Source organism: Serinus canaria, chromosome 21 (assembly GCF_022539315.1).
Source record: "Serinus canaria isolate serCan28SL12 chromosome 21, serCan2020, whole genome shotgun sequence".
Taxonomy (NCBI): Eukaryota; Metazoa; Chordata; class Aves; order Passeriformes; family Fringillidae; genus Serinus; species Serinus canaria.
Window position 1 is genome coordinate 2,443,189 of NC_066334.1, and position 24,266 is coordinate 2,467,454.

The following is a 24,266-nucleotide window of genomic DNA, read 5'->3' on the forward strand; positions in this document are numbered from 1 at the left end:
ATACACTTAGCCCCCCCTTTTTTCTCCCCTTCCCCCAAATTTTGGGGCTTTTTTATTTTCCTTGCTGCCCAGCCAGGCCAGGCCTCCCTAGAGCTAGTTGGTACCTTATTAAAAAAGGGAAAAAAAAAAAAAAAAAAAGAAAAAAGAGGAGAAAATGGACAAAAAGTTGCCCCTGTCCCTGTTGTTGCCACTCCCCATCCTGCATTGTGGTTCCTGGAGAAGCTGGGCGGGCCACGGCCTCACAGTGTGGAAAAGGAATGAAACCCCCCCAGCCCAGCCCCTTTCCAAAAAAAGAGAATAAAAGAGAACAAAAAAAAAAAAAAAAAAAAAAAGGATCAGAACAGGAATTAATGAAATTGGGGGGTTATGTTTGGGGGGGGAGGGGAAAGATGGGGGGAGGGAACTCCTGTGTGGGGACATCTGGGGACAGAGGGGGGGCCTGGTCCCTGTGGGCCTGCAGGAGGGGAGGGTGAAGCTGTGGGTCATCCTCAGCAGGGCTGTTGTCCCCAGAGTTTCCCTAGGGAGAGGGGGAACACAGTGCTCCTGGTCCTGCTGGGGGTGTGGGTGACCCACTGCTGGGGACACCAGCTCTGGGGACAGTCCACTCTGGCCTGGGACACCTCACCATGGCCACGGACTCTGCTGAGACCTCAGTGTGGCCACCTGGGGACCCTCCAGGAACCTGTCAGCACCTCCAGGGCCACCTCATCGTGGCCACAGCTCTGGGGTCACCACAGAGTAGTCACCAGCCTCAGGGACATGTCACAGTGGGTACCATCTCCATGGTCACCAGCTCCAAGGATATGTCACCATCGAGGCCACTGGCTCTGGGGACACCTCACCACTGTGCTTATCAGCCTTTGGGACACACGACTGTCAACATCAGTGCTTGGGGACACTGCAGCATGGCCGTGTCACAGCCACCAGCTCTGGGGACACCTCAATACAGATGCTACATCCAGGGACCCCTCTTCAGGCCCATCAGCTTCAGGGATGTGTCACTGCCCTGGGACACCTCCAGGGACATGCCACCACCTCCCCTCCTGTGCCCCTCCCCACCTCACCGACCCCGGGACCTGTGTCCCCCTAAGCACTGGGACTTGGGGGTCACCTGGAGGTGTGGAGGGTGCCACTGCCACCACAGGCTCCTGGGAGGGGAACATCACCCCCCCCTCCCAGATCACACAACATCAACCCTGTCCCCACTGCCCGCAGGAAGTCCCACCACCCATGGTGGCACTTGGAGACACCCCTGAGTTCCTGCCTTAGCTTACATGAGGAGAAATTTGGAGATGGGAAGTGAAGAAAAGTGGGAGAGTCCCAGGTTTGGTTTTTTTTCAGTGTTTATTAAAAACAAAAACAAAAAACAGGAAAAGGGGGGGTGGGACCATGTGTTTTTTTCAACTTTTTTTTTCCTTTTCTTTTCTTAAAAAGATCGTGCTGGCTGAGGGGGGAGTGGGGAGGGTCCTTACCTGCCTGGGGGGGGACCCCCACCACTGTCCTCTGCTAAGGTGCCCCCAAAACCAGCCCAGTGTGTGGGGGTGTGTGTGAATGGGGGGGTGACGCCTCCTCCACGCCCCCCACCTCTCCCTGCCCCCCTTTGGGGGGGAGTCCAAGCCTCCCTGGGGGCCCCAATCCCAGCTGGGGGAGGGAGCATACATTAAGGCAACCGTCCTGCTTGGCTCTGCTGACCCGGGGGGGACATGGGGGAACACGTGGGGACCCCCCTCCCTGCTGGAGACGGGGGGGTGACCCCCCAAAACTGGGGGGGGGGGCTCTAGAGCTACGGGCTATTTACACCCCCCGGGGGGGCAGGGGGGGCGGGGTGTGCTCACAAGTGTCTCGCCCCCCCTTGCCCCCTCCCCGGGGCCGCGTGGGGGGTCGGGGGTCCCGCGGGGGGGAGTGGGGTCCCGTGCCCCCCCCCCTCAGGAGTCCTTGAGCATGTTGATGCGGGCGTAGATCTTGAGGGCAGGGCCCAGCTTGATGTTCATGGTGCTCATGAGATGATCCTCCTTGAGCAGCAGCAGCGCCTGCCCATCGATCTCCTGCGCCCTGAACTCCTCCGCGATCTCCTGGCAGCCTGTGCGGAGGGGCAGCATCAGCAAACCCTCTCACAGCCCCCAAAAATACACTTAGGGGCTTCTCTCTGCTTGAATCCTCCAAAAAATCTATTCAGGGAGTTATCATATGTAAATGGCCTCCTCCAATTATCCTTTTGGTTTATTTGTAAGTCCCCCTGCTCCCCCCAAAATATTAATGGGTTTGTGAGTAGAATCCATCCCTCCCAAAATATTTATGGGGTTATCTGTGAGTAAATCATCCCCCAAAAATATACTTATGGGATTATCTGTGTGTAAATCCTACCCAAAAATACATCTACAGGGTTCTCTGTGAATGAATCTCTCCCCAAAACCACAATTTTGGGGTTATCCTTGAGTAGATCCCTACTTGAACACATCCTGAGGGACCCAAGTCTTCCCAAAACCCCAGTGCTGGCTATCTCTGGCTAGATCCCCGTCCATCCCAGGACATTCCTCACCCGGCAGCGAGCGGATGAACTCATAAACGTCCTCCACGTTCCACTTGCTGGGCTCGCTGGGCAGGAAGCGATGGCCGAGGCCGGGCAGGTCGCGGCCGTGCACGTCCGGCAGCTCCATGTCCCGCAGCTCCAGGTCCCGCTCCCCCTGCCGGCGCCGGGATGTGGAGGAGCTGGCGGAGATGGGCGACAGCGGCTCCTCGTAGCTGGAGTTGTCAGAGCAGCGGCTGGAATCCTCCTGGCTGTGGTTGAGCTGCAACGACGCCGTCACCGACCCCGCTGGGACAGACCCCGGGGGCTGCGGGGGCAGTGCTGGCCTCAGCACCAAAACTCAGGGACAAAGCCCAGCCTCAGCACCCACCCCATGTCACCAAACTCAGGGACAAAGCCCAGCTCAGCACCTGCCCCATGTCACCAAAACTCAGGGACAAAGCCCAGCTTCAGCACCTGCCCCATGTCACCAAAACTCAGGGACAAAGCCCAGCCTCAGCACCTGCCCCACATCACCAAAACTCAGGGACAAACCTCAGCCTGAGCGCCCCCCCCGTGTTCCCAAACTCAGGGACAAAGCCCAGCCTCAGCACCCACCCCATAGCCCCCAGCTTAGGCCAAAGCCCGGCCTCAGTGCCCACCCCATGTCCCCATAACTGGAGGTAAATCCTGCACTCAGCGCCCACCTGGTGCCCCCAAAAGTCAGGGACAAAGCCAAGGCTTGGAGCCCACCCCCATTCCCAAAACTGGGAACAAATTCCAGCCCCAAGGCCAAACCCAGCAGGGGACAAACCCCGGCCTCAGTGCTCACCCCGTGTCCCCCTCACCTGTTTCTTGCTGTCCTTGCTCAGGGGGGGCAGGGTCCCTTTGCAGCTGCGGCGCCGCCCATGGGGGGGCCCCCCCGGTTTCTGGAGTTTGCTGCGATCCGGGTGGAAGAGCCCCACCCTCTTGGTGCAGCCCACATTGTACCTGCACGGAGCCACGGGTCATCAGGGGGTCCCCAGTCCACCAGGGGAATGTTGGGGGGACCTCTACTCCACCGAAGAAGAGGGGAAGGCTGGATTTTGGGGTGACCCCAACCCCAAGCAGGCAGATTATGGGGTTACCCCTCCCATACTAAATGGATTTTCAGGTTACCTTTACCTGGGCAGGGTTAAAGATTTCTGGGGGTACCTCTACTCTTGTCAAGTGGATTTTGGGGCAACTCTACTCCATTGAAGAGGGTCCAGAGGGGTTTTGGTGTTATGTCTGCCCTGTCAGGTGGGGTTTGGGGTTGCCTCTACCCTGCTTCGGTGATTTTGGGGCTACCTCTATCTGGCTGTGGAGGGGGCTGGATGGATTTTGGGGTCACCTCTACCCCACCATGGAGGGATGGCATGGGTTTTAGGGGTTATCTCTGCCCCAGCAAGGAGGGGTTGGGTGGGTTTAGGGGTTACCTCTGCCCCAGCAAGGAGGGGTTGGGTGGGTTTTGGGATTACCTCTTGGCACAGGCCATGGAGCAGAAGCGCTTGGAGCGCTTGAACTTGTAGGCGAAGTCAACGCGGCCGCAGAGCTCACACTTCAACTTGGGGGGGTTCCCCTCCTCTTTGGATTCTGGGGGGCGCGGAGGGACACCCAGAGAGAGAAACCAGCCAGCTCAGCCGGGGAGCTCCGGGGGGATCCCGGGGGCTCCGGGGGGCCGGGCGGGCCGGGGGCCCGGGCGCTACCTTGCAGGTACGGCTCCTCCATGTCCGAGTCGGTGGTGGTGGTGTTGTCCTGTGCTGGGAGCTTGTCCGGCAGCAGCTCCTGCGCATACTGCTTGTGCAGGGCCCCCACCAGCAGCGAGGAGCGGCCCACCTGTGCAACACACCTGGCTGCACCTGTGCCCCAGGGACTCCTTCCTGTGGCCACGGGGCTGGCAGGGCCCGTCCCCACCCCCCACCCGGGGATGGGGGTGAGGAGAGGGGGATGTGTTACTGGGTACAGCTCTGCACCTCCCTGGGAGCAGATGGTGACATGGGTGGGGATTTGGAGTCCAACTATTTGTTGAGTGACCCATTCCTGACCCCTCAAATCCAGGAGTGAGGATAAGGAGAGGAGGATATGTTACCAGGAATGATTCTACCCCTTCCTGGCTGCTGAAGTGCTCAATAACACAGGCAAGGGTTTGGGGTTCATCATTGTCAAAGTGACCCACTGCCAACACCCAAATCCCAACCTCCCCTTCCCAATCCCTCAGCTCCAGGAAGGACAACAGGTATGGTACTGGAACAGTTCTGTCCCTTCCCAGATGATGGAAAGGCTCAATAACATGGGTGAGGATTTGGGGGTTCATGATTGTCTGGGCATCCCATTCCCAACCCTCCAAATGCAGGAGCCCTCTTCCCAATTTCCCACACCCAGGAACAAGGACAGGTGGACGGGGATACATTGCTGGGAACGGCTCAGCCCCTTCCTGCACAGTAAGGAACTCAAGAATGTGAAGATTTGGGGATTCACACTGGTGTGGATGCCACATTCCCAAGCCCCCAGACCCAGAAGCAGGGACAGGGAGAGGGGAGGGCATCACCAGGAATGGCTCTGCCCCTTCCTGAGCAATGAATTACAGAATAAGGTGTGTAACATTTGGGGGTTCACAATTGTCTGGGTGCCTCATTCCCAGCCCCCAATACAGAAGCCCCCCCCTCCCACACACACACACCCAGGGATAAGGATTTGGATGGGTGGATACGTTACCAGGAACAGCTCAGTCCCTTCCTGAATGATGAAAAACTCAATAACGGGGGGAAGAGCTGGAGATTCACACAGGCCTAGATGCCCATTCTCAACATCCCTCTGTCCCAAAAAGAGGGAGCAGGGAGGGGCAGATCCCATACCAGGAACATTTTTGCCCTTTTCTCAGTCATGAAGCCCTCAACACATGGGTGAAGGATTTTGGGGGTGGAAGGGGGGGTGTGATGATTGGATGCCCCATTCCCAAAACCCCCAAATTCAGGGATAAGGATGTAGAAAGAGAAATACATTACTGGGAATGGTTCTGCCCTTTCCTGGATGACATCCTCGATGAAATAGGTGAGGATTTGGGGCTTCACGGCGGGGGGTGCTCCATTCCCAACCTCCCAAAACCAACAACAAGGGCAGGGACACTGGGATACGTTACCGGGGAGGGTTCAGCCTCTTCCCGAATGACAAAACACTCAGTAACGGGATAAAACCACAGAGTGCACCGGGAGCAGCTCAGCCCCTTCCCGGATGACGAAGCAGGGACGCTCTGGGGGCTCACGCCTGACCGTGCGCCCCATTCCCACTGCCCCAGAGCCCGGAGCCTTCCCCCCGAGCCCAGCCCCGGCTCCGGGAGAGCGGGATACGTTACCGGGAAGGGCTCGGCGCCCTCCTGGATGACGAAGCCCTCGATGACGTGCGTGAGGATCTGGGGTTTCACGATGGCCTGGGGCGGTTTGTTCTCACCATTGTGGGGGGCGGCGCCGGCGACGGTGGCGGCAGCGCTGCCGGAGCCCGAGGTCATCCCGGGAATGCGGGGCTGCGCATGGAGGCGCTCGGGGGGCTCTGGGGACAGCGGGGGACACGCGGGTGAGGGGCGGGCGCTGACGCCGCGCTGACGCGGGGCCGCGATTTCCATACAGCTGGAACGGGGAGCAGCTGCTGCCGCTCCCAGCGCCGCCAAGCGAGGCCCGGGCGGCCCTCGGGGGGTGTCGAAGGGAGTAAAGGGCCCCCAGACTACCCGGGGGGCTCCGGACATAGCCCCAGAACCCAGAGGGAGCGGGACAGCCCCAGCGCGGCGCTGCGAGGCACCGGCAAGGCCGCGTCTGCCCCGGCGCAGCCCCGGCGGGGCTCCATCTACGGCGGAAAGCCCCGATCTGCCCCAGAAAGGCCCTAACAGGGCTCGATCCAACCCGGAAAGCCCCGATCTGCCCCAGCACAGCCCCATAAAGACCCGAACTACCCCCCAGGGCCACGGTACATCCCGGTAACGCCGCGGCAGGGCCCCATCTACGCCCGTAAGACCCCAGTAAGCCCCGGCACAGTCGGCAAAGCCACAGCACAGCCCAGCGGGGCCCGCTGGCCCCGGCCCGGCCCAGCCCGCCCCGGCTCCTCTCCTCTCCTCTCCTCTCCAGGCCGCCTCGGCCCGGCAAGACCCTGGGGCCGCGCAGGCCCCGGCACCCCCATCACCTTTGTCCGGCGGCGGCGGCGGCTACCGCTGCCCCCGCCCCTCCCTCGCCCGGGCCGCGGGGCCGGACCGGGGCCGGGGGCGGATGCGGAAGTGAGGTCAGAGCCGCCGCCGCCACCGCCCCGGGCCGGGCCTGGCCCCGCGGTCGGCGCTCACTCACCGGGCGCTCAGGGGTTCGGGGGGGCCATGGCGGGGGGCCCGGGCCGGGGCTGCGGCGGGAGCGGCGCCGGGAGCGGGGCCAGGACCGAGCGGGGACAAAGGCGGCGGCGGGGGCGGGGCCTGCCGTGGATACGCCCCTGCGCACCCATTGGCGGGCGCTGCCGCCGCGCGCGCCCGGAGCCTCGGACACGCCCTCCCCGCAAGGCCCCGCCTCCCGCGCCCCCGCTATTGGGGGCGGAGTCTCGCTCTAGAAGGGGCGTGCCTGCACGGGCGTGGCCACGCCCTCACCCCGGTTGCACCCCCACGCAGCCGAGGCGGAGCCTCCAGATGTGGCCACGCCTCCCCAGTCCGCACGACACAGCCGCGCCTACAGAAAGGGGCGTGGCCACGCCCCCGCCTCTCGGGTGCCCTCCGTTAGCGAGAGGCGCGCGCCCCCTGGCGGCAGCGGCGGGCGCCGCACCCAGCCCGCAGCCCCGCAGCGCTGCCCGGCCTCACCGGCCCCACCTGCATCAGGGCTTGGGGGGGTGCAGCACCCAGTGAGTGGGTGCCTGTGGGAGCGGGGCGGGCGCTTACCGTGCGTGAGGGGCCGCTCGCCCTCGGGGGTGTCGGGGCCCGGGGGGGCGACGGGCGGCGAGAGGGCGGGGGGCAGCGGCGGGGCGGCTGGCGGGCTCTCGGCGCTCCTCGGCACGGGCAGCGGGTCCCGGCGGGCGCCCTCGGGGACCCCGAGGGACGGCTGTGGTGGCAGGGACACGTGTGGGGCAGGGTCAGGTGTGCACATACATGGGCGGGGGTCAGGTGTGCACACGCACGTGTGGGGCTCAGGGCAGGTGCATGTGCGGGTGGCACAGGGACATGCACCTGCACGACTGGAGTGTGCACACCTGTGCATGGGTCACACACAAGCATGTGTCTAGAGCGGGCATGCACATGCACACACGTGTGTCGCAGTCGGGCAGGCGTGTCCAGACACACCTGATCTGGCACACATGTTTGCACAGGTGGGCAAGGAGCCTGTACACGCCCCCACAAACACACATGTGCATGGGGCTGGCACGAGTGTCACACACATGCACAGGCCAGACACACATGGGTGAAGCACAGGTGCACACCCACGGGCCAAGCAAGCACATCTGCACTCATGTGCATGGACCTGAGTACGCACACACATGCAGGGAGCAGACACATGCACATAGGCGCACATGCACGTGCATGCATCTGGCAAAGCTGTGCGCACACACCTGTATGGGTCCAGGACACACATGCACGGTCAGACATACGAGATCAAACACGTGCACACACACATGGATCAGCCACATGCTCCCCATGTCACAGGACCAGGTACACACAGCCAGGAAAGTGCCATGGATGGGGCAAGCCTGTGCACAGGTGGGCATGGAGCAGGTAGACACATGCAGGGTGGCCCAAGTGTGCACACCTGTACACCTGCAGACTGACATGACAGCTGGGCCCCCATGCACATTTCAGGAACACACATGCACACACACGTGTGCAGGGATTGTGCACTTGCACACCCACGCGCGTGTGTACACAGCTGACTCCCCAGCATCCCCCACTCCCACTCCCACTCCCGTGCCCCCATTCCTCCTTCCCTCCCCCCACCAAGGGGTTTGGGGGCCCCTCACTGTGAGGGTTTGGGGGGAGGCTTGGGAAGGCTTTGGGGGATGTTTGGGGGCCCCTCTTGATGAAGGTTTGAGGGGAGGTGTGGGGGCCCCTCACCGTGGGGCCGGCAGGCTGCAGCTGCAGGATGACAGCCGAGGCGTGCTGGAACTTGCGGGGGGCAGCGTGGCAGCCAGGGTGCCCGTTGGGGGTGCCACCCTCACCCCCCGCTCCCTGGGGGACCCCTGTTTTGGGCTGGGGCCCCGGGCTGGGGCTGGCAGGGGGCAGGGGCTGGAGCTGGGGGGTTGTGGGGGGGCCCGAGGGAGGCTGCCCACGGGGGCCCAGCTGCTGCTGCTGCTGCTGGATGACGAACTGCTGCTGCGGCTGCGGCGGCTGCGGCTGCATCGGCTTCGGCGGCTGCTGCAGGAACTGGGGGGGCTGCAGCGGGGCGTAGGCTGTGGGGACAGCAACGGGGACAGAGATCCCCCTCAGCACCAGCACCTCAGCCCCACGGGACCCACCCCTAGGATCACCCTCCAGGAGACTGCTGCTCTCTCTGTATCTGTTCCCTCTGGTGCCCTTGGACAATCAGCTCTGCCAGCTCCTGCTGCTCATGTGGAAAGTTGTACTCAGGCTGTCCCGGGGGCTTCCCCAATTTTGGGAGCCATGCCAGTGCAGCACCCCAGGCTCCAGAACTCCACGGAGTCCCCTGGCTCACACCCTCACTGCCCCAGCCCCCTGCACCCCACAAGACCCTAGGATCCTATGGGTGCTGAGACCCATCTGAGCAGGGCCCCTGCCAGTGAGGGGACGGACCCACAAGGTCCCAAACACAGGCAGGGCACACCTACAGGACACTCCAGTGAGGGCCATCACTAGGTTTCAGAATGAACAACCCTGGTGACTCCCCCAGCACCGGGGGTGTCCCCGCCCCAGAGCAGCCCCTTACCTGGGGTGACGAGCGGGTGGGTGGCAGCGGGGGCGGTGGTGCGGGCCAGGGCATGGGTGCGGCCCTCGTGCCCCTCGGCCTTTTTGAGGTGCTCGGCGGGGGGGTCGGGCGGGGGCCCCCGGGGGGGGCCAGCCCGGGGAGGGGCACCCCCGGGGGGCTTCATGGCCAGGGCAGGGAGGTGGGGGCCGGCGGGGCGCAAGGCCAGGCTGTGCACCTGCAACGGCAGCGGGTCAGGGATGCCAGGGCAGATTTTGGGGGGCTGGCAGGGGTGGGGAGACTCACCTGAGGGGTGGTGGGTGGTGGGGCAGGTGGCGGGGCCGGTGGAGGGGCCGGCGCGGGGCTCTCGGGCCGGACAGCGCTGACGGGGCCCGTGGGTGTGAAGATGAGCTGGGGACAGGGAGAGTGGGTGCACGGCTCACCATGTCAGGGGTGGCACACCCTGTGTGTCCCTCCTCTGTGTCCCTCCCTACAGGGTGGCACATGGGTATCTCTCTATCTATGTAGGGTAGGAACCGGCACGCCCAGTGTGGGAGAAGGCACCCTATAGGGTCCCAACGCCCCCCCAAAGACAAAGAGCACCTGCTTGAGTACCCACAATGGGGCTCTGTGTGCCCTGTGGGGTCTGAGCATCCCCAGTGGGATGGGGTTCACCCTATATGGGGGCTGGGTTCCCTCAGCTGAGTGAAGGCACCTCACAAAGTCTACACACCTCACAGCAGGGTGACAGGCACCCCGTGGGATCCTCAGACCCCCAGGAGGGTGGGGGGCACCCCACAGGCTCTGGGCACCCTATGGATTCCCCATGGGTCCCAGGCATACCACGCAGAGCAATGAGCACCCCTACAGTGTCACAGCACGGCCATGTGCACTGTGTGGTCCCAGTCACCCCACAAGAGGATGATGGGCACCCCAATGGTCCTGGGCACCCCATCAGGATGCTGAGGCTTTCCCTGTTGCAGCCCCACCCTTACCATCTGTGCCCGCAGGTACATCTGGGCCTGGCTGGCGGTGAGGGCGGGCGAGGCAGTGTTGCCCAGCAGCACGGCCTGCTGAGCGATGCCCGACGCCCCGGGCCCCACGCTCTGCGCTCGGTTCAGCAGCTGCGCCGCCGCCGGCGACGTCGCCAGGTTGATCTGGAACAGGGCACCAGGAGAAGGTCAGGGTGCTGGCACGGGTGGGCATGGGTGGGTGGGTGGGTGCCAAGACGCTGAGGGACTCACCGTGGGCTGCTGTGCTGGGGCCGGCTGGGTGCCGTTGCCCCCTGAGGAGCTGCTTTGCCGGTTTGCCGCCAGGCTTGCCTTGGGGGAGAGCCGAAGGTGAGGGGTGTGCCAGCCCCGAGCGACCCCCCGTGCCCGCGGGGTGCCCGTACCTGCTGGACAGCGGCCAGGCTCTGGAGCTGGGCGCTGGTGAGGTGCTGCTGCTGGAGCGCGGCCGTTTGCAGCATGAGGTGCTGCTGCTGAGCCGCGTACATCTGCTGCAGGTACTGCGCCGCTGTGTTGGGCTGCCGGTGCAGCGCCTGCTGGATCACCTTTGGGGAGGAAATGTGGCCCCGGGCTGCGCCACGACCCCCCAGTGACCCCAACCCCCCGGTGCCCCCAGCCCCGTACCTGCACGGTCTGGCGGTCGGGGATGCCGCTGTAGACGGAGATCTGGGGCCCGGGCGGGCGCGTGGCCGTGGTGCTGGCGGGCGCTGGGGCCGTGCCACCGGCGCTGCTGGCGGGAGCTGGAGCTGGGAGCTGCTCATTCTCCATGGCGGGGCCGGGGCGGGATGGTGGAAGTGGGTCAGACTAGAGCTGGGGAGGAGGAACAGAGTGAGGGGGGAGCCATCGTGTCTGCATGGGCAACGGGGGGCTGGAAGCACAGAGGAGGAGGAAGGGGGGGTAGAGGAAGAATGATGAGAGACCCTGTGGCTCATCCTCCTCCACTAAAGTGGGGTCAGTGCCCCAGGGAAAATGGGGAAAGGGAGCATGGATAGCAGGATGGACAGAGGAGAGGGAAGGAAAGGACAGGAGGAAGGATGGATAGAGGGAAGGTTGGAAGGCAGAGAGATGGAGGTGAGGAGGCAGGGATGGATAGAAGGATGGACTGGAGGAAGAGAGGGATGAAAGGATAGACAGACAAAAGGAAATGAGGAATGGAGGGAAGTAGGAAAGAGACGGATGGAGAGAAGGAAATGAGGGAAGGAGAGGAAGGAAAGAGAGAAACCAAGCGAGTTATGGGACTAGGAAAGGGTAGGTGTAAGGACAGGTGGAAGCAGGAAAGGGATGAAGGATGGAAGGACAGAGAGAATGACAAACAGGAGAAGGAAAGAGATGGACAAATGGAAGGATGGATGGGCAGAAAGGAAAATGGAGGGGAAGAGGGAGGGAGGGGAAAAAAGGATGGACATAAGGACAGATAGAAGTAAGTAAGGAAGAAGAGACAACAAGGACAGGAAATACAAAAGGAAGGAGAGGTCAAGGATGAAAGGAAGGACGGACAAGAGGACAGAAGAATAAACAACAGACAGAAGGAATGACGGCTCTAAGAACGAAAGGGAGGAATGATGGATGGATAGAAAGATGGACAGAATGAGGAAAAGATCCAAGGATTGAAGGAAATGCTGAAAAAAAGCAGAAAAGAGAGGGACCAAGGGATGGAGGGAAGAACAGACCAGAGACAGGAGAGAGGAAGTACAGACAGATGAAAAGACACAAAAGGGAGGAAGGGATGGAAGAAAGGCTGAATGGACACAGAAGAGGGATGCAGGGATGCAAGGAAGAATGGACAGAGGAAATGGATGAGGGGAAAGACAGATGGAAGGAGGAAGAGGGATGAATGGATGGCAGGAAGGGGATGGACAGCATGACAGAACAGGAGGAGGATGGGGACAGTGCTGTGGGGGCCAGAGAGGGGCGTTTGTGGGTGGCACCTCGGTCACCACGGCCACTGCGGTGGCCATGAGACTCCATGGTCACTGAGAGCCACCCATGGCCACCTGTGTCACCCGTTTGAGCCCCTGAAGTGCCACCACAGGGGGACCAGGGACAACAGGGTGGGACACTGAAGGCTATGGACAGCAGCCACTGAGGGTAGCCTTGGTCACCATGCCACAGCACGGCTGAACCAGGCCATCCCAGCCTGGCACACGAGGGACGTGGCAGCAGTGATGTCCTGGCCTCGTGTAGCCCACAGGGCTTTGTCCCCTGAGATGCCACTGTGGCAAAGCACAGGGTGGGACAGCCATGTGTCCATGGGTGTGGCAGTACACATGGCCTCTGACACTGCCCACCCTCGGGTCTGCATCCATGGCACATGTTCACCATCAGCTGCAGAGGCTTTAGGCACACTTTTCCCACCCAACAACCACAGACCTGGTTTTCCTGCTCTGGTGGCATCAAGGTGACACGGGGTCACCGCAGTGACTGACACAGAGGGATCACACCAGGCCCATCTGGAGTCAGTCCTCCAGGGCTGGGAAAAGCCCCCCACAGCTCCCACCCACTGTGGGTCCAATCCTCCTGTCCTCACCCACACCAAACCTCAGCAGGGAATCTGGGGTGTCAGATGGGGATAGCTCGCTTTTGGCCCAGAGGTCAAACCCCCAAACCATTACAGCCACCCAAAATACCAAAAAAGGGAAGATTTTGAGTACTGCTGGGACCCACTGGGGATGGGGGGGGGAACATGGGGGGGTCCCACAGGCAGGACAGGAAGAGCTGGAATTCCCTGAGCTGAGCCCAAAATGGGGGTGGCAAATGATGAGGGGGTAGGGAAATCTTGGAGGAGTGGGACAGAATGGGGATTCAGACAGGTTGTGGGGGAAACATGGGATATAGAGGGGCAAGATGGGAGAGTGAGCAGCACTATGGAGCAATATGGGGAGAATAATATGGGGGTTTAGGATAAGGGGGCATGCAAGGTGCTGGTGAAGGGTGGGATATGGTGGGAAGGTGGGATAGAAATGAGGGGGGTCAGTTAAAAGAGTAGGGATTGGAAAATGATGATGGGGTGGGAATAATAATAAGAGGGAGCAAAAGCAGAGGAGGGGTGGAAGATAATGGGAAAGAGGGGAAAACACTAATGACAGGGTTGGATAGAAGTGAGGGAGGTCAGGTATTACACTGAGGGGTCAGCTACAATACAGGGGGTCACAGGTAACAGCAAACACTGAGATATGATTGGGGGTGAGCAAAAATAATAATAAAGGGGTGCAGGATAGGGAGCAGCAGGATATGACACAGGGAATGTTAAGTGGGTGCAAAATAAGAGGGGGCATGCAAGGTCCTGGTAAGGGGTGGAAAACACTAGTGAGGTGGGACAGGAAAGAAAAGAGAGGGTCACATTCAATAAAGGGGGAGACAGATAAAACAGCAGGGACTGGAATATGATGGTGGGGAGTGGGAATAATACTAACGGTGCAAAATCATTAAAGGGGGTGGAAGATGGAGAGTGGGATATGATGGCAAGGGGTGGGATGGAAGACAAGGCGGTCAGATATAGTATAGGGCGCCAGAGATAACACGGGGGCCCTGGAATATGATGGTGGGCGCTGGGCAATAATAACAGTAATAATAATAGGGGAGTCCAGAACCAGAGGAGGGGGCGCAGAAGAAAGGGACGGAGGGGAGACACGGATGGGGTGGGAAATGGGGGCTCCACGGGGGGTGGGGAGCGGCGGGGGCCACGGCGCCGGGTGGGGAAACTGAGGCACGGCGGGTGCGCATGCGCGGCCCCCCCTCCCCTCAACCAACCCCCCGCCCCCCCCCGGCCCAGACAAAGCCGCCGGGGCCCGGTAGCGGCGGCACGCGCGGTACCTGCGGGCCGGGCCGGGCGAGGCGGAGGCGGCGGGCGGGCTGTGCCATGGCCCGGGGGCCGCCGGGGGGTCCCGGAGCGGGGGGCGCGGGGGTTGCGGGGGTCCCGGCGGGGCCGGGCCGGGCCCGCTCCCTCCTCCCTCCCTCAGGCGGCGGCGCGGCGGCGGCGCGAGGCCATCGCTCATTTGCATTCCTGCGCGCGTCACGTGGCCCCGCCCGGCCAATCGCGGCCCCGCCCGCCCCGCGAGCCCCGCCCACAGCGCCGCGCGCCCGCTGCTCGCGCTCGCCATGGCAACCCCGGGGAGGGGGGGGGCGGTGAGCGGGGTCGCCATGGCAACGGAGAGAGGAGAGAGGAGGGGGCGCGGATGCGCCCGAGGGGAGCGGGCCGGGACCGGCGGGGCCAGGAGTGGGGGTCGGCGGAGATCCGCTCGTCCGTGATTCCCGGAGCCATCCCGGGGCTGCCCAGAGTCAGGCCCGGCGGTACGCTGAGGCCTGGGGATGCTGGCGGCGGTCCCTGCCGTTACCGGGGGTCGCCCGGGGTCACCCCGAGGATGCTGAGAGCCGGTTCGGGCAAGAAGACGCAGCGTGAAGTTGGTGGCACCGGTCGCCGCTGGCGCATGGGGTCGCTCGAGTCACCCCGGCGCTGCCCAGCGCGGGATGCTGCAGCCTGGGGATGGTGGCACCGGTCCCTGCCGCCGCCGGGGTCACCCGGGGTCACCCTGGGGATGCTGAGCGTCGCTACCGGGGGGAGGCAGCGATACAGGCACGGTGGTTCCTGTCTCTGGTGCCACGCCGAGTCACCCCGAGGGTCGCTACTGGCGGGATGCCGCGGCGTGGGGATGGTGCCGCTGGTCCCGGTGTTTCCTGGAGTCACCCCGGAAAGTGCTGGGGGCCAGGATGGGCGGGATGCCACAGCGGGGGGATGGTAACCGGGGTCCCCGCTGCTGCTCGGAGTCATCTCGGGGCTGCCCTAGGACCGGCACCGGCGCTGGAGAGGTGATGGCACCGGCCCCCGCCACCATCGGGGGTCACCGGGGGATGCTGAGGGCACACACCGGCCGCTGACACCGTCCCCGGTGTTTCCTGCGCTCACCCGGGGATGCTGAGGGCACACACCGGCCCGTGACACCGTCCCCGGTGTTTCCTGCGCTCACCCGGGGATGCTGAGGGCACACACCGGCCGGATGGTTTGGCGGGGGGTGCTGACACCGTCCCCGGTGTTTCCAGGGCCGGTGCCGGCGGGAGGTACGGGTGGGTAGCACCGGCCCCGGAGCTGTCGGGGCTGGCCCGGGGATGTTCCCGGACGGGCCCAGGGTCGTAACTCCGCCGGTGGCACCGATCGCCGGCGTTTCCTGCGGTCACCCGGGGTCACCGCGAAGGAGTCCAGTGCCGGGTGCTGCCGTACGGGGGTGGTGGCCCCGGTCCCCGGTGTTTCCCGTGTCACCCCGGGCATACTCAGGGTGGGCACCGCGGGGGGAAGGTGGCACCGGTGCCCTCGGGGATCACGGTGGGGCTTGCGGCTCGCTCGTGGGTCACTCGTGGCCACCAAAGCCCTTCCGAGCTGGGCTCCGTCCCCACCCCGGGACACTCGGGGTGCCCCCGGGCCAGCCGGCCGTGCAAGGACAGGGTCACCTCCCGGCCCTGGGGACACCGGGAGGGCTCTGTGCAGTGCTGGGGACACTGCGGGGGTGTGGGGGGACACTGAGCAGGCAGGGGGGCTCTAAGGCCTGTGAGGGCACTGGGGCAGACTGGGGGGCTGAAAGGGCTAAGGAGAGGAATTGGGGGGGGGGGTAGGGGGCACTGGGCTGTGATGGCTGTGTGGGGGACCCCGGGAAAGCCTGCTGGGAGCACTGGGAGGAATTAGAGGGTACTGGGTGGGTTATTGGTGTACTGGGGGCTATGGGGGTACTCTGGGGATATGGGGGTACTGGAGGGAGCTGTGGGGGCACCGAGGGCAATTATGGGGGCACTAGGGGGCTATGGGGGCACTGGGGGGCACTGGGGGCACTGGGGATACTGAGGAGCTGAGGAGATACAGAGGGGGCTGTGGGGTACTGAGGGCTCTGGGGTGGCCCTGGGGGTCTCTGGGCACGTCCCGACCCCTCGGGGCTGCGTAGCCGCTGCCGCGAGGAGGCGCCGGTGCTCGGGCAGATCCGATCCTGCTGGTCCCGCTTTCCCTCTTTCCCCTGCTCTCCCTGGTTCCCCCCGGATTTCCTTCCTTCCTTTCCCCCCTTTCTCCCGTTTTTCCTGTTTTCTCCCATTTTCCCTTCCTATCATCCCCTTTTCCTCTCTCTTGTTTTTCCTCTGTTTCTCCTGCTTTTTTTCTCCCTTCCACCCCTTTTCCTCGTTTCTTATTTTTTCTCTTTTCCTCCTTTTTCCCTCTTCCTCCCTTTATCCCCTCCTCCCATTTTTCATTTCCCCCCGATTTTCCCCAGTTTTCCCCCTCTTCCTCCCCATTTTCCTCCCTTTATTCCCCTTCCCCACGTTTTACTCCCACTTTTCCCATCTTCCCCCTTCTCTTTTGCTTTTCCCATTTCCCCCATTTTCCTTCTTTTCCCCTTCCCCTCCTCTTTTCCTCTCTCCCTCAACTCTCTGCTCCCCTTCCCCTTCCCTTTATCCCCTGTTTTTCCCCCTTTTCCCTCATTCCCCCTCTTCTTCCTATTTTCCCCCCTTCCCCTCTTTGTTTACTCTTTGCACCCCCCCCCCTTCCCCCCCCCCTTTTTTTTTCCTTTTTCTGCCCCAGGACACTGTAGGATCCCACATTCCCAGATGCCACCCCACCCCACAACCAAATCCTGCCCTTTTCAACCCAAAAAAGCCCCGTCCAGTGCCCTCTGGGACAGAGGTTGGGAGCCACCGTGGAGGGCTACTGGCATCCCTCATCCCAGAGCTGAGGCTTCCTTTGGGATTGGATGGATCCTTGTTTCCCATCCCCCTGGATAGGATGGATCTGGATGGGATGGATCCTTGTTTCATATGCCTTTGGGATGGGGTGGATCTGGATGGGCTGGATCCTTCTTTCCCATTCCCCCTGGATGGATCCCCATTTCACATCCCTCTGGATGGGCTGGATCCTTCTTTCCCATTCCCTCTGGATGAGATAGATCCCTAATTCACATTCTCCTGGATGGGATGGATCCCTGTTTCACATTCCCCTGGATGAGATGGATCTGGATGGGATGGATCCCTGTTTCACATTCCTTTGGGATGAGATAGATCCCTGTTTCACATTCTTCTGGATGGGATGGATCCCCTTTGACATTCCCCTGGGATGGATCCCCATGTCACATCCCCCTGGATGGGCTGGATCCTTGTTTCATATCCCCCTGCATGGGATGGATCTCCCTTTCACATTCCCCCAGGATGGATCTCCCTTTCACATTCCCCCAGGATGGGCTGGATCCCCGTTTCCCATTCCTTTGGGATAGGATGGATCTGGATGGGATGGATCCCCGTTTCACATTCTCCCTGGATGGATTCCCGTTTCACATTCCCCTGGATGGAATGGATCCCTGTTTCCCATTCCCCTGGATGGAATGGATCCCCTCTCACATTCCCCTGGATGGATCCCTGTTTCCCATTCCCCTGGATGAGATGGATCCTTGTTTCCCATTCCCTCTGGATGGATCCCTGTTTCCCATTCCCCTGGATGGGATGGATCCCCTCTCACATTCCCCCTGGATGGATCCCTGTTTCCCATTCCCCCCCTCAGCCCTGCATCCCTATCCTTGGTGGATGGATCCCCCATTCCATGTCCCAGCACTCATCCCTGAATCCCGAATATTTTGGGACGGGGTTTACTCCCTGTCCTGCATCCCAGCCCCATCAGGGGGCAGCTCTGTATCGGAGCAAGGCAACCCCCGTGGCAGGGAGGGATGACGAGGAGGACTCCATGGATATCAGAAGCTAATTAATTACTTTATTATACTCTATTGTTCTGTATTATATTACATTTCAATTAAACTGAATCTGCCAAGCACTGCCCAGCCTCTCGTGACTGTCAGTGACAGTCCCGACACACACCCGGATTTAATTGGTCAGTGAACCACAACACTCACACAGAATCCAATTATCAATTCCCTTCAGGTAACTGATCAATTCCCTTCAAGTAAACAATCTTCCACAACGCATTCCACTCCTGAGCAAACACAGGCGCAGCAAACGAGACAAGAATCATTCTGATCATTTAAACACATTTTTTAAAAAAGCCCGGCCATGGCACTTGGTGCTGTGGTCTGGTTGAGGTGTTCGGGTTGGACTGGATGGTCTTGGAGGTCTCTTCCAACCTCATCATTCTGGGATTCTGGGATTCTTTTCTCTGCTTTTCCCAGGTTCAGAGGGTGTGAATCAGGATGCCAATCCCACAGCAGTGCCCATGGAACCCTCCGAAATCCCGGAGCGAGCGCGCCCCGGGAGCGCCGCGCTCCACGCATCCCGCGGGCACCGAGCCACGGCGGATCCGCTTCGCTCCGGGGAACCGGCCGGGAAAAGCTTTTCATCCCAAATCCATATTGTTCCCACCCAGCGGGGCGCCCATTCAGCCTCCCACCAGGCGCAGGGTTGGGTTTCCAGCCGGAAATTTCCGTCCCAAGGTACAAAAAGTCACATTTGGCCCCAAAAAATAAAGCTTTGGTGGGGGGGAGGGAAGGTGGGGGGAGAGAAAAAAAAAATTCTCGTCCTTCTTCCCGCGCCTTGGGGCTCTCCAAATATTTCTGTGGATCCCAAGGGGTCCCGAGGGAACAAAGCACGGACGCGGCGCTGCTGCCCCGAACAATGGGGCCGGATATTTTCTGATGTGAGCGGAGCCGGATCATATCCGGCCTGCCCGGCCCAATCCCGGCAAAAAGACTTTTTTTTTTTAAAGGAAAAAAATTCGGATTTTCTGTAAAAAGTCAGTTGCTGAATTTTTTTTTTTAATTTGGAAAATTAATTTTATTAAATTAAATTGAATTTATTTAATTTCTTTTTTATTTCACCCTTTTTTGGAGGGGGAAAAAGTTTTTTTTTTTTCCTAGGGAAAAGGAGTTTTGCAGAAAAAAAAGGATGATCTTTCCCTGAAATAAAGTCCCTTAAAAAAAAAAAAAAAAAAAAAGCCTTAGAGGGGAAAAAGGGGGTTTAGGAAAATAAGAAGCTGCTTTTATTTATTTATTTTTTTTTAAGAAGGCTTCGTTTTTTTAGAAAAAGGCACTTTTTTGAGAGAAAAAATACTTTTATTTTTAAGTGGACTTTGTTAAGGAAAAGCTTTGTGGGGGGAAGGGGCTTTGTTTTTTTTCTGGGAAAAACCAGACTTGCTGGAGAAAACACCTGCTTTTAAAAAACCCAAACAATCCATTTTTTACAGGGAAAAGAAAAGGCAGAAAATGGACTTTAGAGGTCTACAAAGAAATTCTCTACACTCTACAAGGAAAAATGGGTTTGGGAAAAAAAGCCTTTTTTTCTAATTAAAAAGGGTTATTTGGAAAAGACGCTTTTCTTGAGAGAGAAAACCTCTTTTTCTTGAGTAAAAAAGGCGCTTTTTTGGGAAAAAAAACCCTTTTTTTTAAAAAAAGGAGGTTTTTTGTTTGTTTGTTTTTTTAAAGCAACTTCTTCTTGGGGAAAAAAGGTCTTAATGGAGACAAAAATGTGGGGTTTGGTGAGAAAAATAAAGCCAGAAAAGGCTTTAATGGGAAAAACTGCTGGGAAAAGTGCTTGATTTTTTTATTAAATAATTTTTTTTGGAGAAAAAAATAAATTTTGGGGTAAGAAGTATTTTTTTGGCAAAAAAAATCCTCATTTGTGGGAAAAAAGGTGTTCTTTTCTTGCAGGAATAGAGCTTTTTGGAATAAAACTCACGCTTTGAGGAGGAAGAGGTGATTTTCTGGGGGGAAAAAAGTGCATTTTTTGGAAAGAAATACCTTTTTTCAGGAAAAAAGGCTGTTTTTGGAAGAAAGAAAAGTCCTTTTTTTTGTGGAAAAAAATGCCCTTTCTAAGAAAAAGAGGGGTTTTGGGGGGTACAAAGGTCTTTTTGGGGGGGCAAAATTCTGATTTTTTTCTGAGATCTGGGCTCCAGATCCTCGGTGAGTCCCTGGGCTGATCCCAGGTGCCACCCCCCAGTGTCACCGTGTCCCCTCCCTGGCAGAGTCCAGGGCTGCAGTGTCCCTGCAGGTCACCTCAGTGTCCCCTCTGTCCCTCCCAGGCGCACAAATGTCACTGCCACGACCCCAAGCATGCCCCCTGTGCCCCCTCCCCATCCCCAGCGCCCCCATTCCAAGCCAGGCACGGTCACAAAGGACACGGCCAAGGTCACATAAATATTCCAGGCCACCTCTGGGGCTTTATTCCATTTATTTGCCGTGGGTTTGGGTACTTTTCCAAAGGAAATCTGCTGCTGACGTGGGCTGTGCGTCCCATCCCACCCCAGCCCCCTCTCACCTCCCACCCCGTTCTTCTGGATGCTCCAAATTGGCCTTTTTAGCACCATTTTTTTCTGGTTTTGTTTTGTTTTGGTTGGTTGGTTGTTGTTGTTGTGTTTTGGTTTGGTTTTCTTGTTGTTTTTTCCTTTTTTTTTGTGATTACCCCTCGTTTTTTTCCCCCCAAATCTTCCCTTTTCTGCTCCCAGAGCAGGAATTACAATTTCCATCCACTTGGTGTCAGCTCCAGCCCCACCATCCGTCCGTCCATCCCAAACCACCCCAGCCCCACCAGCACCGGCTGCTCTGCTGGATCCATTCACTTCCCTGCAGCTGAAATCCTTGATTTAGCAGCATTAAAAATGACTATTTTACTACTATTATTATTATTATTATTATTATTATTATTATTATTATTATTATTATTATTATTATTATTATTATTATTATTATTATTATTATTATTATTATTATTAATTATTTAAAATTTTGCTATATTTCCCAGTTCATTATTATTCTGTGGAATCCATCCATTTCCCAGCTGGAATCCCACTGGGTGCCAAACCAACCCTGGGAATGCCTTGTAGAACCTCAAACCATCATTGGTTAATGAAACCCCCCAATTAATCTGAAAATGGATTAAACCCTGGGATTGGGGAGATATCCCCAAATGGAGCCTCTGCTTTTGGTTGTGCTGGGAATTTTTTCCCTGGTGGGTTTGAAGCAGGATGAGCAGAAATTTACTGGGACATTGAGCTCCGGGGAATTCAGTGCTTGGAATATTTAGTGCCTGAGGAATTTAGCGTTGGGAATTCAGTGCCTGGAGAATATTTGGTGCCTGAGGAATTTAGCGTTGGGGTATTTAGCTCTGGGGCATTAAACACCGGGACGTTTAACTTCGGGGAATTTATTGTCGGGGCATTTAGCGTTCAGGGAATTCAGTGCCTGGAGAATTTGGCACCGAGGCTTTTGGCTCCAAGGTATTCAGTGTCCGTGCGTTAAACACCAGGGCATTTAGCTCCGGGGAATTCAGTGCCTGGAGAATCTGGTGCCTGAGGAATTCGGTGCCTGAGGAATTTGGCATCAGGGCATTTGGCTCCGGGATATTTAATGTCAGTGCATTAAACATCGGTGCTTTGAGTCCCTGGGGCATTGACTTCTTGGGGAATTTGGCATCGGGACACTGAGCTCTGGGGCGTTGAACTCCGGAGTATTTGCTGTTGGGACAGCGAGCACCCAGGGAATTCAGTGCCTTGGGAATTTGGCATCGAGGCATTTGGCTCTGGGACATTCAGCTCCGGAGTGTTTAGCATTGGGGTATTTAATTTTCGGGGAATTCAGTGCCTGGAGAATCTGGTGCCTGAGGAATTCAGTGCCTGAGGAATTTGGCATCAGGGCATTTGGCTCCGGGGTATTTAATGTTGGTGCATTAAACATCGGTGCCCCTCTGGGGCATTTAGTCCCTGGGGAACTTAGCATTGCGGTATTTGGTGTTTGGGGAATTTGGCATCGGGACACTGAGCTCTGGGGCATTAAACTCCGGAGTATTTGCTGTTGGGACAGCGAGCACCCAGGGAATTCAGTGCCTTGGGAATTTGGCATCGAGGCATTTGGCTCTGGGGCATTCAGCTCCGGGGTGTTTAGCATTGGGGTATTTGGTGTTTGGGGAATTCAGTGCCTCGGGAATTTGCTACAGGGACATTCAGGAAAAGGGCACGAAGGATCGGGACATTTACCAGCAGGGCACTGAGCCCTGGGGCATTAAACACCGCGGAACTGAGCTCTGGGGGTTTAGTGTCGATGTCTGGGGGATTCACTGCCTGCAGCATTTAGGGAGGGGATGTTTGGCAAAAGGCTTCAGAATTGGTGTTTCCCAGTTCGGAATTGGTGTTTCCCAGTTCGGAATTGGTGCTTCCCAGTTTGGAACTGGTGTTTCCCAGTTCGGAATTGGTGCTTCCCAGTTTGGAACTGGTGTTTCCCAGTTTGGAACTGGTGTTTCCCGGCGGGATATTCGGCTCTAGGATGTCTTACACTGCGACATTCTCACACTGGGGCGTTCAGCATCTGTGCAGAAAGCACCGGGGAACCCCGGGCAGTGAACAATGCGGTACTTAACTCAGGGTGTATAAGGTTGAGGCATCAAATATCAGGATGTGTAGCTCTGGGTATTTAGGTGTTAAACGCTGGTGTGTTTAGGGTTTGGGGCATTAGGGAATGGGCTTTTAGGGGCATTAGGGAATGGACTTTTAGGGGCATTAGGGACTTTTAGCCCATTAGGGAATGGGCTTTTAGGGGCATTAGGGAATGGACTTTTAGAACTGGTGCATTTGGCACTGGGACATTAAACACGGGGACAATCGGCTCTGGGGCATTTAGGGTTGGGATACTGAGCACTGGGGCATTTTGATCCACACAGAAATCATCAGTTTAGCTCTGGGGCCCTTGGTGTTGGGGCTTTTAGCACTGGAATATTGAACACTGCAGCATTCAGCCCTGGGGCTTTTGGGGTTGGGGCATTAGCAATAGGGCATTGAGCTCTGGGGCATTAAAATGGGGGAATTTAGCCCCAGTTATTTGGAGTTGCAGCATTTGGTGTTCAGTCATTAACCCTGGTGTGTTTAATCCTGGGGTATCTATCCCCAGTGTTTAAAATGCTGGTGAATGTTGCACTGGGCACTTGGCTCTGGGACATTGAACACCAGGGTGTTTATCTCGGTGACATTAAACATCAGTACATGAAATATTGGGGCATTTAGCACTGAGCCATTACGAGTTGGTGTAATTAGCACCAGCTCATTTAGCACTGGGGCATTTAGATGGATGCATAAAGGGGAATTTAGCTCTAGGGTATTTAACATCAGGGCAGTAATGCTAAACATTGGGGCAAGTAACTTTGGGGCATTTATTGTTAGGGCATTTAGATTAATGCTTGAAACATGAATGAATTTAACTCTGGGGCACTTGGTGCTGGGGCATTAAACCTGGGCATGTTTAGGTGTGGGTTCTTTAGGATTGGAGCATTACACACTGGAGAGTTTAACTCTGAGATATGAAACCTTTGGTGTTCAGCTCTGGGGTGTTAAATATCAGGGGGTTCAGCTTAGAGTATTTATTATAAATTATAATTTATATTTATATTTATAAACACATATTAGGGTGTTTGGCTCTAGGGTATTTCAGGGTGGGACATTGAATATTGAGGAATTTAGCTCTGGGGTATTAAACATCTGATGCTCAGCTTTGGGTTATTAAACATGGGGGTGTTTAACTCTGGGGTATTCGATGCTGGGTGTGAAACCATTGGGGTGTTTAGCTCTGGGGTATTTTGTTTTGGGGCATTGGACCTGGGGATGTTTCACTTTGGGGTACGTAGTGTTAGGGTGTTAAAAACTGAGGCACTGCACTGGGTATTTAGGGCTGGGCCATTAAATGTCAGGGTGTTTAGCTTGGTCTTTTTTTTTGTTTGTTTTTTTTTTTTTTTTTTTTTTTTTTTTTTTTTTTTTTGCTGTTGGGGCATTTAACTTTGGGGTGTTTAGGGCTGGGCCATTAAACATGAGGATGTTTAGCTCTGGGATATGTAGGGCTGGGGCATTAAATATCAGTGTATTTAATATTCTTGCAGGTCCTGTTGCTCCCTGAGTGCTGCACTGCAGAGCAGCCCTTG

General features: G+C 57.9%; 1 protein-coding gene across 1 annotated transcript; it reads right to left on the reverse strand.

Moving 5' to 3' along the window:
• Window positions 1-1,325: 1,325 nt before the first annotated feature.
• On the reverse strand, window positions 1,326-11,199 carry PHC2 (polyhomeotic homolog 2). The gene is made up of 14 exons (XM_050982484.1): window positions 11,028-11,199; window positions 10,790-10,948; window positions 10,641-10,718; window positions 10,392-10,553; window positions 9,703-9,807; window positions 9,421-9,634; window positions 8,592-8,926; window positions 7,428-7,587; window positions 5,880-6,073; window positions 4,234-4,363; window positions 4,006-4,120; window positions 3,355-3,496; window positions 2,540-2,834; window positions 1,326-2,080 (listed from the first exon to the last, which is right to left on the reverse strand). The coding sequence occupies exons 1-14, from the start codon at window positions 11,169-11,171 to the stop codon at window positions 1,926-1,928; spliced, it is 2,388 nt and encodes a 795-aa protein (XP_050838441.1). The 5' UTR covers window positions 11,172-11,199; the 3' UTR covers window positions 1,326-1,925.
• Between the last annotated feature and the right edge of the window lie 13,067 nt (window positions 11,200-24,266).

Coding starts and splice junctions, on each gene's coding strand:
- PHC2 (XM_050982484.1), bottom strand. CDS start 11,171: ATGGAGAATGAGCAGCTCCCAGCTCCAGCTCCCGCCAGCAGCGCCGGT. Junction 10,949..11,027: donor CCGACCGCCAGACCGTGCAG/GTACGGGGCTGG, acceptor TCCTCCCCAAAG/GTGATCCAGCAGGCGCTGCA. Junction 9,635..9,702: donor CACCACCCACCACCCCTCAG/GTGAGTCTCCCC, acceptor CTGCCGTTGCAG/GTGCACAGCCTGGCCTTGCG.